Below are 15,886 nucleotides of genomic sequence, written 5' to 3' on the forward strand. Positions count from 1 at the left end.
AACTAGTTTTCAAGAATGCTGTCAAAGACTATGGATGTGAAAGGATATCTAGTTAGCAGGTTAACCAGTCATTTTAAATTACTACTTTTAATATTCTTAATGGTTCATTCACATTTTTTAGATACTATTTTGTCTTCATTTTATAGGGTGAATGTGTATAATGTTAAATAAAGTGAACACATGATGAGACAGAACGTTTCAACGTTTAGACTTATACTTCTTTGATTTAGAGCAGAGTAAATGATTTCCATCTAAACTAGTCTTTTTATCGCCACCCCAGAAAAGATTTCCATCTATCCTGAAAACTCATCTCAAGACCTTTCACTACACTGGGCGCTGTTGTGTTCTGTAATGCATGTGGAAGATGTACTTCCTAAGAGTCTCCACTATGGGGCGTAGTTGATACAATGCCATGTTATGCATACAGAAGGAGAGAAGAAGAAGAGTCCTTCCTTGCTATACCACGCTGTATTAGGGCTGGGCGATATAACGATAACGATAAATATCGCGATATATTTTAATAATCGATATCGAATATCGAAATAAAAAAAAATCGAAAAATCGTTTTTTTTTTTTTTTTTTTTGTGACCTGCAACAGGGCAGTGGACAGACTTGTCTTTCTTGCCTGCAACTTAAAGTAATGGCTTTGCTTGTCCAAATGACAATACTGACCAAATTGAGATTTATTTTTCTCTTGTCCATTTATTTTGTTTGCTTTCTAATTTAAAATACATTTTGAAACCGTCTGTACACAGTAGGCTATGTGTGCTAGCAGAACTAGACTCCAGTCACGTGGTTTGTCCACCAAAAAAGCGCCAAAAGATCGAAAATAAACTAACAGAGCCAGAACTGTTCAACTCCTCTGGAGCCACAGCCAGCAGAGAAGCCGGTTTACTTTAGCTTTTAAACCAGCTGCAGCCTGAGAACTGGAGTGTGAGGGGATGTAACACTAAAGATGGCGGCAACGACAAAGAATTGCTGCAAAATAAACATACATCTGTTAAAAAAAAAAAAAAAAAAAAGTTTTTTTTTAATACTAATAACAATTCGATAATTATCGATATCGAGAAATAAAATAAAATTATCATATCGTTATCGCGATATGATTTTTTTCCATATCGCCCAGCCCTACGCTGTATGAGATAGACCATGCTTGTACCTTGCTCTGCTTAACTAAAAGGATAAAGAGTAATCCTGTATCCGGAGTCTTATTACTACACCTCTACCTACATACAAAATACTACGTATGTACAACATAACAGGCGCATGCCTCAGCTTTCAAGTAGGCGCCTACTTGTTGAGCTCTAACAGTGAGTGCCTGTGTATTAATCTCTCAATGGGGAAGATTAATTGAACGCACGTGAAGTAGCCTACTGTAAACAGTGTGGAAAACTGGTGAAATGGAAAAAAATTATCCATGGCTGTTTTGGGGAAAATGGTATGCGTGCACTCTTTTTATTGCCATTCTCAGAGTAGTGTTGAGGATCAATAAGGGTGATTAATTATGTAAATCACACAGGTAGAGAGTCTACTAGGGATGAGCATCGATATTAGAATATTCTAATAGTCGTTAAATTATTAAAATAATTGAATAGTTTATGCAAATATCGTTTCGTCTCAAAATATATTTTCCGGGCGGCTGGGTAGTGTAGGTCGAAGCACCCACCTGCCACCACATAGACTCTTGGTTCGAATCCAGCTGTCAGCGCGGTACCTCCGGCTTGGTCAGTCATCCCTACGAACACTATTGGCAGTGTTCACGAGTGGGAAGCCGTGGGGTGTGTATCCTGGTCGTTGTAAACAGCGACTCCTACTGGCCTGTTGAGCAGGGAGGGGATCTGGGGGAAATAGCGTGAACCTCTGCACACATTACCTTCTCCTAGTGAAACCCCTCACGGTCAGGTGAAAAGAAGCGGCTGGCGACTCCACATGTATCGGAGGAGGCATGTGGTAGTTCTACACCCTGCCCAGACTAACAGCGGGGCAATGCGTGCAATGACCAGGAAGGGAATTGGGATGGGAGGAAAATATTTCCCTTTGTTTTTACTGGCACCTACACTGTGTAGCGAATTGAGAGGGGACTCTATTAACTGTTACACTGCTGAACAGCATGCTGGGTACAGCTAGCCAGCCAGGTAGCATAACAGTCTGTTAACAGCTGGGAGAACAGAAAAGAAAGAGACTGGAGATGTTACATTATAGCTACCTCAGAATTCCTACTGTCTGAATGAAGAACCTTCTCTCCTGTGTCTCCCTTAGGGCTCATTCAGATCTAATCAAACAATGTGGGGAAAAGGTTTCCCCTTCTTTTGAATGTGAGGGTAGTTGTGTTGTGTTGTTGTCGTGAGTGCTGACGCCTCCCTAGCGAACGAGCTCAACTCCTTTTACTCCGGTTTGGGTCGGGCGGTGGCGACGCTAGCTCAACGGCTAGCGACGTCACCGACTCGCCGGTTACCGCCACGGGGGCGGGTTCCTCCACTGGGGAAGAGCACACACTCTCAGTGACGGAGCACAGCGTGAGGAGAGCGTTTATAGGGGTGAACACTGGGAAAGCTGCAGGCCCAGATGGTATAACAGAGCAAATACTTTTTTTTTTTTTTTTTTTTACTTAACTTTTTAAAATAATGACTAATCGTGTGAGAGAATCGTGATCTTAATTCTTAGAGAAAAATCGTGATTCACATTTTAGCAAGAATCGTGCAGCCCTACTCCCTAGTACCATGGACCCTCTGCAGTTTGCATACAGGACAAACGGGTCCACTGACGACTAGGGCTGTCTTAAATACTTCGAAGCTTCGTTCGATGGCACAAGCTTCGAACATAAAAAAAAATCGAAGTAAAAAAAAAAGAAAAAAAATCAATTTTTTTTTTCAAATTTTTTTATTTTATTTTTATTTTTACTTTGTGTGCGTGTGTGTGTGTGTGTGTGTGTGTGTGTGCATGGGGCCATTGGGTGGGGCCGGGGGACAAATACACTGGAGGAAAGGAACCCAGCTCAGCACTGCCCAAATTATATCATCACTATTGCCTGTTTGAAGGATATCATCCTCAAACACATACACCACCTACACGCCTATTCTCAGTCCTTGCCCCACAGTGGTGGAATGAACTACCCACCCCAGTTAGGACAGCCGAATCCCATCCAATCTTTCGCCGTCGACTAAAGACGCACTTCTTCAACCATTATCTGAAATAAATAAATAAATAAAAAAACGAACCTACACTGTAACACGCAACACTTTGATGAATATTGTTACTCAGCTGATAGAGTTGTATCCTTCCTGATGACCTGTCGTACAGAACTTGTAAGTCGCTTTGGATAAAAGTGTCAGCTAAATGACTAAATGTAAATGTGAATGTAAATGCCTTGTAGAATTCCACACATAAGAAAGAAAGATACTGGGATGAATAAACAAAATAGGAAATAAAATGTAGAAATGCATGCAATACATAAATAAATATGAATCTCCATATATGAAATAGAACATTTAGATAAGGTGCTACTGAGATGTTTTGGTGAGTTCTTTGTTTTTTTGTGGAAGTAGCCCTTCTTAAAAATGCATGAACATTCACTGATAATTGGTCTGTAGTGGAGTCTACAAGGTCTACATTGCCGGACCATGTAGAATCCGGACCTTGTAGACTGACATAATTCTGTGCATAGTTTAGTCTACACAGGCCATATTTCAAATAATCAAAATCTTACTTCATTCATCTTAAACATTCTTGATTTGGGGGATTGGTAGTTCCCATGAAATCTGAAGTTGTTCAAATGACAACAGCGATCCACCTTGAATTAAATCACACAGCCGTGTTGGCTGCGTCACAGTCACGAAAGGGGCTACTTAATTCATTAATCCAATCCACTTTATTTATAGAGCACATTTAAAAACAACAAAGTTTACCAAAGTGCTGTACAAGTCCCACAACATAAGATAAAAAAAAAAAAATTATATTAAAAAAAAAAGAAAATTAAATTTTTTTTAATTCGAAGCTTCGAATTAAAATCGAAGCTCGGCCCCGAAGCTTCGATTGCCAAAAAAAATCGAAGGTCAGCCCTACTGACGACACGGTCTCCCAGGTACTGCACAACACCCTCTCACATTGACAGTCAGAAGGGGGGCTATGTGAGATTGCTGTTCATTGACTATAGTTCAGCTTTCAATACCATAGTCACCACCAGACTGGCTGACAAGTTGATTGATCTGGGTCTGAACTCCACCCCGAGTGCCTGGATCCTGGACTTTCTGACCGACAGTCCCCAGGTGGTCAGGGTGGGTGGACATACCTCCAACACCATCACCCTGAGCATCGGGTCCCCCCAGGGCTGTGTCCTCAGCCCCCTGCTGTATTCGCTGTACACACATGACTGTGTGGCCAGGTTCAGCTCCAACTCCATAGTGAAGTTTGCGGACGACACGTGGTGGTGGGCCTGATCTCTGACAACGACGAGAAGGCCTACCGGGAGGAGGTTGATGTCCTGGCACTCTGGTGCAGGGATAACAGCCTGCTCCTGAACATTGGTAAGACCAAGGAGCTGATCGTGGATTTTAGGAGAATACAGAAGGGGGGACACGCGTCACTGAGGATAAATGGGAATATCGTGGACAGGGTGAGCAGTTTTAAGTACCTGGGAGTCCACATCACAGACGACCCGACATGGACAACACACACAGACACTGTTAAAAAAGACGAAGCAGCGCCTCTAAGTATCAGGGTAGATACTCCAGTCCTTCTACTCTGGGGCTGTGGAGAGCACCCTGACTGGGGCTGTGGAGAGCACCCTGACTGGGGCTGTGGAGAGCACCCTAACTGGGGCTGTGGAGAGCACCCTGACTGGGGGGAGAGAACATCACTGCCTGGTTTGGCAACTGCACTGCCCAGGAGAGTAGTGCGCTCAGCAGAGCATACTACGGGTATTGCACCACCAGGAAATTAGGCCACTTTACTCGCCAAATGCGAGTATTTTTTACGTTTGGCGAGTGATTCATGAAGACCACTCGCCAGTCTGGCGAGTTGACAGTGCCACGAGAGCACTGCACAAGACCCGCGGACATATATAATGTTTAATAAAAGTTCCCGCAGTACTGGCCAACCCGCGGACATATATAATGTTTAATAAAAGTTTCCGCAGTACTGGCCAACCCGCGGACATATATAATGTTTAATAAAAGTTTCCGCAGTACTGGCCAACCCGCGGACATATATAATGTTTAATAAAAGTTCCCGCAGTACTGGCCAACCCGCGGACATATATAATGTTTAATAAAAGTTCCCGCAGTACTGGCCAACCCGCGGACATATATAATGTTTAATAAAAGTTCCTGCAGTACTGGCCAACCCGCGGACATATATAATGTTTAATAAAAGTTCCTGCAGTACTGGCCAACCCGCGGAAATATAGAATGTTGAATAAAAGTCCCGTGGTACTGGCCATCAGTCAAGGAAGCACTCGCAAACCGATAATGTTAAACACAGAAGATGGAAAACAGACAGACTGAGCAACGGGGAACTGCATCCAACCCTAGTACAACTCTCGAGTCCAAGGCAAGGACACATTTAAATTACAGAGGTGTATGTTAGTCTATTGCGCACCGGACTACGACGTAAGGTTAGACATTTTATTTCATGCTCAAAAGCCCCTGGCTTGCACATCGCAGTCACGAAAGGGGCTAGCTCAACCAGTGCACAACAGCAGACCAACCCAACTGACGTTACCACAACACTTGACGGAACTTCACAGCACTGTCGTAAGGCCACCGTGCCGTCTTAAAGGCACAGTGAACACTCGGATGCATACACAACATTGATGTGGCTTGACAACCGAGGTTCAAAGTTAACTTGATTGACTGATTGAAAACTTTATTAACAGATTGCAGAATGGGTACAATACAGTACGGCTCAATACACACAATTGTTAAGGGGATGCAGACCAGAGAAAGACTTTCGTCTTGTTTACATCAGGGTCCCCCATTTTCAATTCATCATAACATATGACATACACGACAGACAGATAGACAGTACTGCTACATCTATACATTTCACATCTATCTATCTATACACTTCACAACATACTTCGGTTTTTTTCTTTCACTGCCCAACCCAGTCCAACCCAGCATCTTTCACTGCCCAGTTCAGCCCAACCCAGTCCAGAATAGATCCCTCTTTCATGTTAATATGTGTTATGCTAATATTGTGAAGAGTAGAGACTGTTATTAATGTTTTATGCTAATAAATATTTTAAAGAGTAGAGACACGGTGTGATTATTACTATGATTGAAAATCAATTTAGACGAAGACATACAAAGAAGTAATTATCACAATTAGCGATTTTTTTTGGCTGGTAAAAAATCAGTTTGTCTGGTAAAAAAAATCAGATACTCGCCAGTTGGCTGGTAAGCCAAAAAGTTAGTTTCCTCCCCTGACCACCACCCCTGCAGGACTTGTACAACAGGAGGTGCAAATCCAAAGCCTGCAGAATAATGAAGGACCCTCACCACCCCAACAACAGCCTGTTCAAGCTGCTGCGGTCAGGCAAGCGCATCCACATACATGCTGCAAGAACTCAGCTTCTTCCCCCAGGCCATCAGAACACCGATCTACACGCACACACACACAAAAGGTCACTTTAAAAATATATAACTGTATATTATTGTACATACTACTACATAGTGTGTTACAATGCTTCTTATCTTAGCACTGTATTGTATTCTTATTACTTTATCATGTCTATTTTATTATCTATTCTATCTTATTATTGTATTTTTGCACAATCAAGGCGGGCATGGCCAGTTGGCCACCTTCATTTCACTACATGTCTGTCTGGATGTGTATGTGACAAATAAATCTCTTGAACCTTGTTCCCACATGGAGTTGCCCAAAATAAAGTAGGGGGGGGGGGTCAATAAAGAACCTTCTCTCCTGTGTCTCCCTCTCAGCAATAAAGAACCTTCTCTACTCTGTCTCCTTCTCAGCATTCCTACCGTCTCAAAAAAGAACCTTCTCTACTCCAGGGGTTCCCAAAGTTTTCAGTCCACGACCCCCGAAATAACGGTGTCAGAGAATTAAATTAAATTAAAAAAGAATCTATAATAATTAATTTTTTTTACATGGAAATGTATGGTTGAAACATGCAAACGTTCAAACGCATACACACTAATAAGCATTGGAGGCTTTTAACCAGGGCCGGACTGGGGAAATCATTCAGGCCAGGAAATATAGTGCAAAATATAGCCCCAGTCAGGACACTTTTTAAGCGGGGGTCTGGGGGTCCCCCACCAGGAAATGTTTTGTTACAAAGACTTCATTTCCTGCATTCTGGTGCAGGATTTTTTATTTTTTTTATTTGTACCCTTTAACCCATTCTCCGCCATTGACGGATTAAGACGTCATTCCTCGCCATGCTTAATCTGCCAATGACGGATTACGCCGTCATCGAGATCAATATTTATATACTTTTAACATGTGCAATGTTCAATGAAATAGAAAAATAAATAATAAAATGTGTTGATTAATCCCACTGGTCACAATGGTGACCGTAATAATGTTTTTGTTATAAGTCTCTGCAAATGTTACTGAATGATGTAGCAATGTATTTCCAGCTAAATTGAAATAATAAACAAATAAAGGGTCTCGATTAAATATGTGGTAGTAAAAAGAACCTGTGGGAGGATTTCAACAAGATAAATGCGACAACAGTGCAAAATATTTCAAAGCAATTTTTTTTTTTTTTTTAATGCTGCCCCCTGTGCCTATGAAAATGCCCCCGCGTGCCTATACAGGCACGCGTGCCTAGGGTTGCCTACCCCTGATCTAGATCAACATCCCATAATAGCGATCTTTTTGCTCCACGCTGATCACCCAACGGTAAGAGGAAGCTGCGGTGAGTTTCAGCGTTTTTGATTATTATTATCCATACAAACTGCTATGATCAATATATCACCCATACTACATGATTCATTTAACGTCGGTCATTGCATTATAAACGACCCCCACCTCCGGTCACCAGCAGATGATGAGTCATGACGTTTAGGACCTTGTACAATTGACATTTTTAATCTGACGTCAATCGCTAGCAAACTGCATTTGATGATGTAATATATGCATAAATGGCTATAACTCACGTTCTATAGCCAGACAGCATAAAAATAATAATAATAATTTTGGATATATTTTTAATTTTTTTTGGAAATCATCTGGCGAACCACTGCTCTACTCTACCTTCTCTACTCCGTCTCCTTCTCAGCATTTACTGTCTCAATAAAGAACCTTCTCTACTCTGTCTCCTTCTCTGCATTCCTACCGTCTCAATAAAGAACCTTCTCTCCTCTTGTCTCCCTCTCAGCATTCCTACCGTCTCAATAAAGAACCTTCTGTCCTGTGTCTCCCTCTCAGCATTCCTACCGTCTCAATAAAGAACCTTCTGTCCTGTGTCTCCCTCTCAGCATTCCTACCGTCTCAATAAAGAACCTTCTCTCCTGTGTCTCCCTCTCGGCATTCCTACCGTCTCAATAAAGAACCTTCTCTCCTGTGTCTCCCTCTCGGCATTCCTACCGTCTCAATAAAGAACCTTCTCTCCTCCGTCTCCCTCTCGGCATTCCTACCGTCTCAATAAATAACCTTCTCTCCTGTGTCTCCCGTTCCACCTTCTAAGTGGAGTGGACTGCAACCCTTTAGCAAATGTTTTCACCTGTTTTTAATCATCAAAAGCTAAAGTTTTTTTTTGTATCCACTTTTTCTCCCATTTTTTTTCTATATTTTCTCCCATCCCAATTTCGTATCATCCAATTCAACCCTCCCCTGTCACGAACGCTGTTTCTTGCCTCCCACAAGCCGGCTGCAATGTGGACTAAGTCATACATAGCACAAGTCCCCTCCGGTACTTGAGGTAACAGCAGTCACATCTTTTCACCTGCGCAGCTCGATCTCTCAGTGGCGAGGAGTAATGCGTGGGAGGCTCACGCTGCCCCCGACACTTCCTGATTCTACTGCGCAGGCGCACCAACCGACCTGTAGGAGTCGCTGTCCACAACGCCCGATCCCCACCCATCAGTTTCCCACCCCCTAATACGGCCAATGTGTATTAGTACGGACGACCAGCTAAACTGAAAGCAAATGTGGAGCGCTGCAAAAGCTAAAGGTTTTAAGAGCAAATGTTATATTAATACATCTGTTATGATGAGTACAAGTCTAAATGCTACCCATATCTGCATGGGAAATCAAATGACGCATTATGAGGACGAGCATGTTTTCTGACGACAATCGACATAGTCTTCTGGAGGCCTAAGTGTCCTTCACCCCAGCATAGACCAATGCAGGAAGTCACTAAAGAACAACAGAGCAAACACACAGTGAACTTTTGAGAGAGTACTATCACCACCTAAAGAAATGAACACCCCTTGGTAAAGCGGATAAGGTATGTCGAACACTAAATGTGTATATATTATTATTGCTTAATATGCCCATATATTTCGTTTGTGTTGCAGAAGTAAGGTAATGCACTGACTGATTTGTTTCCAATGCTAACGCTGGTTGCTGAACATGTAACGTTGTTTCTCTATTCTGTAAAATGCCTTTTTGTTCCAAAAGATGAATTCATGTTTGATATTGCTAAGTTAAAAATGTTTGTTAGAATAATTCATATGAGCTTTATTGTATTTTTGTGAACTATATAATTAATGCCTTATGTTATTTTGATGTTTTGATTATTATAGTTTTCACGGTCGGTGCCACAAACGTACTAAGGTGCTACAGGGTAAATGCTCAAGGCCGACATTGATCTTATGCAAAAGAAGAAAAATAAAAAGCATCTGTATGAAACTAAACCGCATCATTATTGCTAAACCAAGCCGGGGGGGGGGGGGGGGGGGGTCGGTTACAGAGAGCTTCTGCATGCAACAGCTTAGCTCGTATTTTGCATGAACATGAAATGTGCTCAGTTGCAGTCTATTTCTTGCGTTTGCACTAATATCACCGGAAAGATAATGGACGTCCGTCATGTGTGTGTGTGGGCTTACACATATACTCCGAGTTCAGAACATAGCCTGAAGCCTTTTCCAGCTAGACATTATATGTGTCCCCGTCTGTGTGTCACTTCCATATCCCACGGGGCCCCAGAGGACCATAAACAAACCAGTCTCCAGGAAACAGACAGCGCTACTGCGTCACCACCACCCAGCTTCTCCTCTCCCTCCTTCTCTCCCTCCCTCCCGGCATGAGGCCAACTGCATGGCAGACGGCTATCAAATGACAACTCCCATAAACAAAGGGAGAAAGAGTACAACAGCTCTCTGATGGAGCATACAGAGATGCACCATAGGGGTAGTTTCACATATAAGGAAATGGCCTCGCAATCAAAATTAAAGATGAATCGGGTGGCGCCTCATTCAGAACCTCGACAGCGATGGGCAAAAGTTAAGACCTACTGTGATTACAAAATAAATATTTAATTTGTCTTGGTACAAGGCCACATCAAGCCCATAATGCTTGCGCCATAATCTAGTCTGGGGAGATCTTTTATTTTTAGAGCATTAACTCTGTGGAATGGCCTGCCTCGGAACCTCTGCTGCATTTACAGTAGAATCTTAAATTGTTTTTAAATTGTTTTTAACACTGTAAAGTAATTTTTTGTTTTTGTTTTACACTAATGTAATTTTAGCTATATTAATTGTTACAGTAGGTTCATTATGCATTGTGTGTACTGACTTTTAATAATTTTGTTTTTTTGCAATAGTGATTGTTTTTGTGTGTTTTTTTGTGTGTGGACCCCAGGAAGACTAGCTGGTTGCTATCGCACCAGCTAATGGGGATCCCTAATAAAATCAAATCAAATCAAATTAGTCAAATATGTAATGACCATTATCTGTCCACCACAAGCTTTAAATGTTATGAGATAGCGCATAATAACAAGGTTACGGTTACCCCCATTCTAGTGTGGTTAGACCCAGTCTCGTCTTGTACAGGTTGCAGCTTAAACCCTTCTTATCTGCTAGTGCTACTATATCACGATAAAGGTGGCAATTCCAAACGTTATGATTATACTTGGTTTTTGTTTTGGGTGAAAATGTGGTTAAATTACAATGGTTTTAATAAATCACACTTTCTCTAGGCCTAATGTTTTTACCGATGGCCCATGGATGCTGAATCAATACAGAAACAATTGCATAAGGCCATGAGATATTAGTGTGTGAAGTTCAGTCACATTTTCGTGAAAACCATTCAAAAACAGGCTAACCTAATGGCGATGGGCAATAGGAAAACATAATTTTGTTTATTTAGCCATTCCAACATTAGCAGAGTTGAGAGAGTTCAACAGTGGCATGATGCATCAAAGTTGAATAGAATAGAAGTGGAGAGAAGGAGGATAATGCTGCTGATGCATAAAGGTCAAGCGTTCATCAGTTCAGTTGAGTCACCAACGCCACATGAATTCTGCTTTATAAAAGCTGTGGAACACTGGTCATTTAATCAGTGGAGGACTGAATTAGAAAATAATTAAATGTGCTCTATAGACGGTTTCACTGGAATTATGTTGCTATAAGGGGGGACAGTTTGGATGAATGAATGAATGAAAACTTTATTTAACAGATTGCAGAATGGGTACAATACAGTACGGCTCAATACATACAATTGTTAAGGGGATGCAGACCTGAGAAAGACGTTTGTCTTGTTTCCATCAGGGTCCCCCATTTTCAATTCATATAGACATTTATGACATACATAACATACATGACATTTATGGCATAGGGACATATAGGTATTTAGTACCGATACATTTGTGACATAGGCGGTATTCAAATATACAGTACTGTTACCCCTAGATCCTGACAGAGTATATACATATGATGGGGAGGGGACTGTACATTAGGAGGGGGTGGGTGGGTGGGAGGGGAATATACATACGGCGGGGAGGGAATATATACATGCGGTGGGGAGGAGACTGTCTATTAGGAGGTGGTGGGGGTTTTGGGCATTTACGGTGGCCAGTTTCGAATTGCAGCCTCCCGTAGGTGCTCTTTAAGGGCGGTTTTGAATGTGGGCAGGGATTCACATTCCTTTACAGCTTTGGGTAGGGCGTTCCACATTGTTGTGGCATAATTGCGAAACGTGTTTAGTCCCTTGTTTGAGCCGAATCTGGGTTTAACATGATTTGTTGAGCTTCCTCTGGTGTAGTGGTTGTGGTATTCACTGACCTTTGGGAAGTATTTTGACATGTACATGGGCACCCCGGTCGTATAGTGTATCTTGTAGACCAGGCCCATTGCAAGTTGCTGTACTCTGTAGTCTACTCTAAGCCATCCTAGGTTGGCAAAGTGGGCAGGGGTGAGGTGGGTTCTGGGGTTCAGGTCAAGTAGTAGTCTGACCAGTTTGTTTTGTGATGTTTGTAATTTTGTTTTAAGCGCCTTTGAGGTGCTTTGGTACCATGAGGTGCACGCATAGTCATAGTACCCTTGAATGAGTGCTCCTGCCAGAGTCCTCAGGGTATTCTTGTTTACCAGAGAGGAGATCCGGTACAAGAATCTAGTTCGTTGGTTGACTTTTTTTATTACATTGGATGCCATTTTGTCACAGGAAAGATTTGCCTCTAGGATGGAACCCAGGTAGGTAATTTCGTCTTTCCTTGTGACAATATTGTCACCCACTGTAACTGAGAAGCCGTCGGTCTTGCTGAGTTTGTTATTTGAACCGAAGAGAATGGACTCTGTTTTGCCCATGTGTAATGATAGTTTGTTATCAGCGAGCCATATGCAGATTTTGCCTAGTTCCGTGCTGAGGGTTTTTTCAACCTGCAATTTGTTCTTGTCAGAGACCAGCAGGGCTGAGTCGTCCGCAAACAGGAACAAGTTGCAGTCACAGGCTGACGACATGTCATTTGCATAAATTAGGAAGAGTAGCGGTCCTAGTATGCTTCCTTGTGGAACACCACAGCTCACTGTGAGGGGGGGGGATAGAGTACCGTTTACCTCTACCATCTGTTCTCTCCCCTCCAGGTAGGATTGCATCCAGCTCACTGATAGGCTATCAAAACCAATTGCTTTTAGCTTGTCCATTAGAATGGAGTGATTGACAGTGTCGAAGGCCTTTTGTAGGTCCAGCATGACCATGCCGCAGTATTTGCCAGCGTCCACCTCTTGTTTGATGTGGTCGTTCAAATAGAGGAGGCATGTGTCAGTGGAGTGGGACGTTCTGAAGCCAGATTGGAATTCGTAGATTAGGTTTTTTTCCGCCAGGTACTTTTCGACCTGTTCGTAGACTATTTTCTCCATGACTTTCGAGATGGAGGTAAGAATAGAAACAGGGCGGTAGTTGCCTGGGTCTAATTTGCTGCCCTTTTTGTGTAGAGGGGTCACTCTCGCAATTTTGAAGTCCTTGGGGACGTGCCCCTGTTTTATAGAGAGGTTTATTATGTGTGTGATGACTGGGGTGATGGCGGCTGCTGCGTCTCTGAGGAATTTGGAGGGGATGTTGTCATGGCCAGTGGCCTTGTTAGGTTGGAGGGCGCTCAATTTTTTGAGTACCTCATCGGTTGTTACCATTTCAAGTTTGAAGTCGTCTTTGTGGACCCCTAGGTTTTTGTAGTATGCTACTATGTGTTCTACCCCATAATGCCCTGAGTGGGAGGGTAGTTTGTTTACCAGTGTTGTGGCTATGTTTGTGAAGAAGATGTTTAAGTAATTGGCTACATCCAGCTTGTCTGTGATGAGCGTGTTGTCCGTCTTTATGTTTATGTTTGAGAATCTGGTTTTAAGTTTTTTACTGCAGCCTAGTTGATTATTGAGTAATTTCCAAAGTTCGCGGGGTTTGTTTTTGTTTTCCTCAGTTTTGTCGTTGATGAAATTTCTTTTTGCGGTTCTGATCATGGTGTTTACGTCATTTCTTAGTCTGTTTCTTTGGATTTTTAGTTCAACCACGTGGGCTTGGAGTTCACTGTTTGAGCTTTTGGAAAGCTTTGTCTGACTTTTATGAAGTTCAGAGCATTTTTTGTCTCTGGTTTTCATAGCGGCCAGTATTTCAGTGTGCATCCATGCCTCAGCGCGATTTTTAACCCTGGTGGTTCTTATCGGTGCCATGTTGTTGAGTATTGCTGTGAATTTGGTTTTGAATCCAAGCCATGTTTCTTCAACCTGTGTACCACTGAGCTCATCTGACCAGTCCAAGCTCCCCAGTTCTAGGTTAAAGGCCTCTCTAGAGTAAGTTTTGAGGTCTCTAGTGTAGTTCATGATGTCAGGTCTCTAGTGTAGTTCATGATGTCAGTGATTAGCAAACATTGCCAACAGGAAATAAACTTGGGTCCATTTAAAAATGTTTACGTTGACAAGTTGAAACCGTTTATAGAACAGTGAACTTGGTGCACGACCAGGCAGGCCTATATGAATGCTATGCTAAAGTGTTTCGTGTGAGGCCAAGGCTTTTACTCAATATTTACAGTGACATTCGGACGTGTGTCAATAGGGCACACAAGAAAAGGTTAGTAGACCATTTAATTTGGCTACTTTGTATCAATCCAACTTCCTCTCAACGTTCTAATCTGTGCGACATTTATATATATATATTTATTTAAAAAAAAACTAAAAAAAAACGTTTCAGCTAAATTATGCAATAACCAGGCCTAGTTTTAAAGTCAAATACAGACCCATCATCACAACAAACAAAAGACGCACAAACGTACAAGGCACCTGTTGATGTGGTAACATGGATGCCGCGGTGTGGGTTTCTAAAAACATCATCTGAACCAAAACACAACAAGAGCGCTCCCCGATTATTATTATCACCTACCAGATCAGGCTCCATTTTATCTGGAACGAGAGGGTCCTTGGTTACTAGACGGCTGGATAAACGTTGTCGTAGGCCGGTGACAATGATATATTAAATCTGTATAACCTATTTAATAGGGAGTGAAACTTTGACGGTAGTTCTGCCAGCCGATCGACCTCCTCTTGTTAACTTCCTGGTTAGTGTTTTCCTCCTCGGATTCCACTGCTGTGGCCCTCCTCCACTGCTGTGGCCCTCCCCTCCTCCGCTGCTGTGGCCCTCCTCTCCTCCACTTCTGTCCTCAGGAGGGCGTCAGTATTTTCCACTTGTCCCCTAAGTTAGTTTTCTTGACTTTCGGTCTGTGGCAAAAACGAGTTTTCTGCCCGTTTGCTTTGGGTCGGAAACCAGTAGGTTTTTATTATAGTGTGTTTTAGTGAGCCTGGGTCCCTGGAAAGCATGACTATACTAAATGGATCATCCTGGACTGGGACCCTGATGTAAACAAGACGAAAGTCTTTCTCTGGTCTGCATCCCCTTAACAATTGTGTGTATTGAGCTGTAGGCCTACTGTCTGTACCCATTCTGCAATCTGTTAATAAAGTTTTCAATCAATCACTGAAAAGGTTTTTAGGAACCATTGGTTTGGAGTTTTTCAAAGTGCATGGTCTTGGTCACCTGGCCGGACCCACACATCTCTTGGGAAGATTAAACTGGGTCCCCAAATTATTCTCTGGAAGTATATGAAGTCAAAGCCCCCTCAAGTCCATTGAAAAATAGACGTGTTGAATAAGACACTGCTGGACTAGTAGTTTATCAGTCTAAAAACGGGATACATTTCATCATACAAGCAACACAACACAACAATCTACTGAATCAGTCTTGGGTCACAAGATTATTCATTATGAAAATGTGGTTTGTCTTGTGAGAAAAAGTTTGATAACTACTGTCGTGGTTCAATGGTAAGTTTGATAACTACTGTCCTAGTGGTTCAATGGTAAGTTTGATTGATTGATTGAACGTTTTAATTAACAGATTGCAGAATGGGTACAGTACAGTACAGCTCAATACACAGAGAAAGACTTTTGTCTTGTTTACATAAGGATCCCCCATTTTCAATTCATGACATTTATGACAC

The 15,886-nt window shown here is 42.2% G+C and overlaps 1 protein-coding gene across 1 annotated transcript in view; it reads right to left on the bottom strand.

Annotated features, from left to right (window-relative positions):
• Nucleotides 1-14,965, bottom strand: part of vamp8 (vesicle-associated membrane protein 8 (endobrevin)) — a 39,559-nt gene extending 24,594 nt beyond the window's left edge. The window contains exon 1 of the mRNA XM_084307455.1: nucleotides 14,776-14,965. Coding sequence (XP_084163581.1) covers nucleotides 14,776-14,790 — 15 coding nt within the window. The 5' untranslated portion in view covers nucleotides 14,791-14,965. The remainder of the gene's footprint in view (nucleotides 1-14,775) is intronic.
• Between the last annotated feature and the right edge of the window lie 921 nt (nucleotides 14,966-15,886).

This window comes from Notolepis coatsorum, assembly GCF_963971535.1.
Source record: "Notolepis coatsorum genome assembly, chromosome: 2".
Classification (NCBI taxonomy): Eukaryota; Metazoa; Chordata; class Actinopteri; order Aulopiformes; family Paralepididae; genus Notolepis; species Notolepis coatsorum.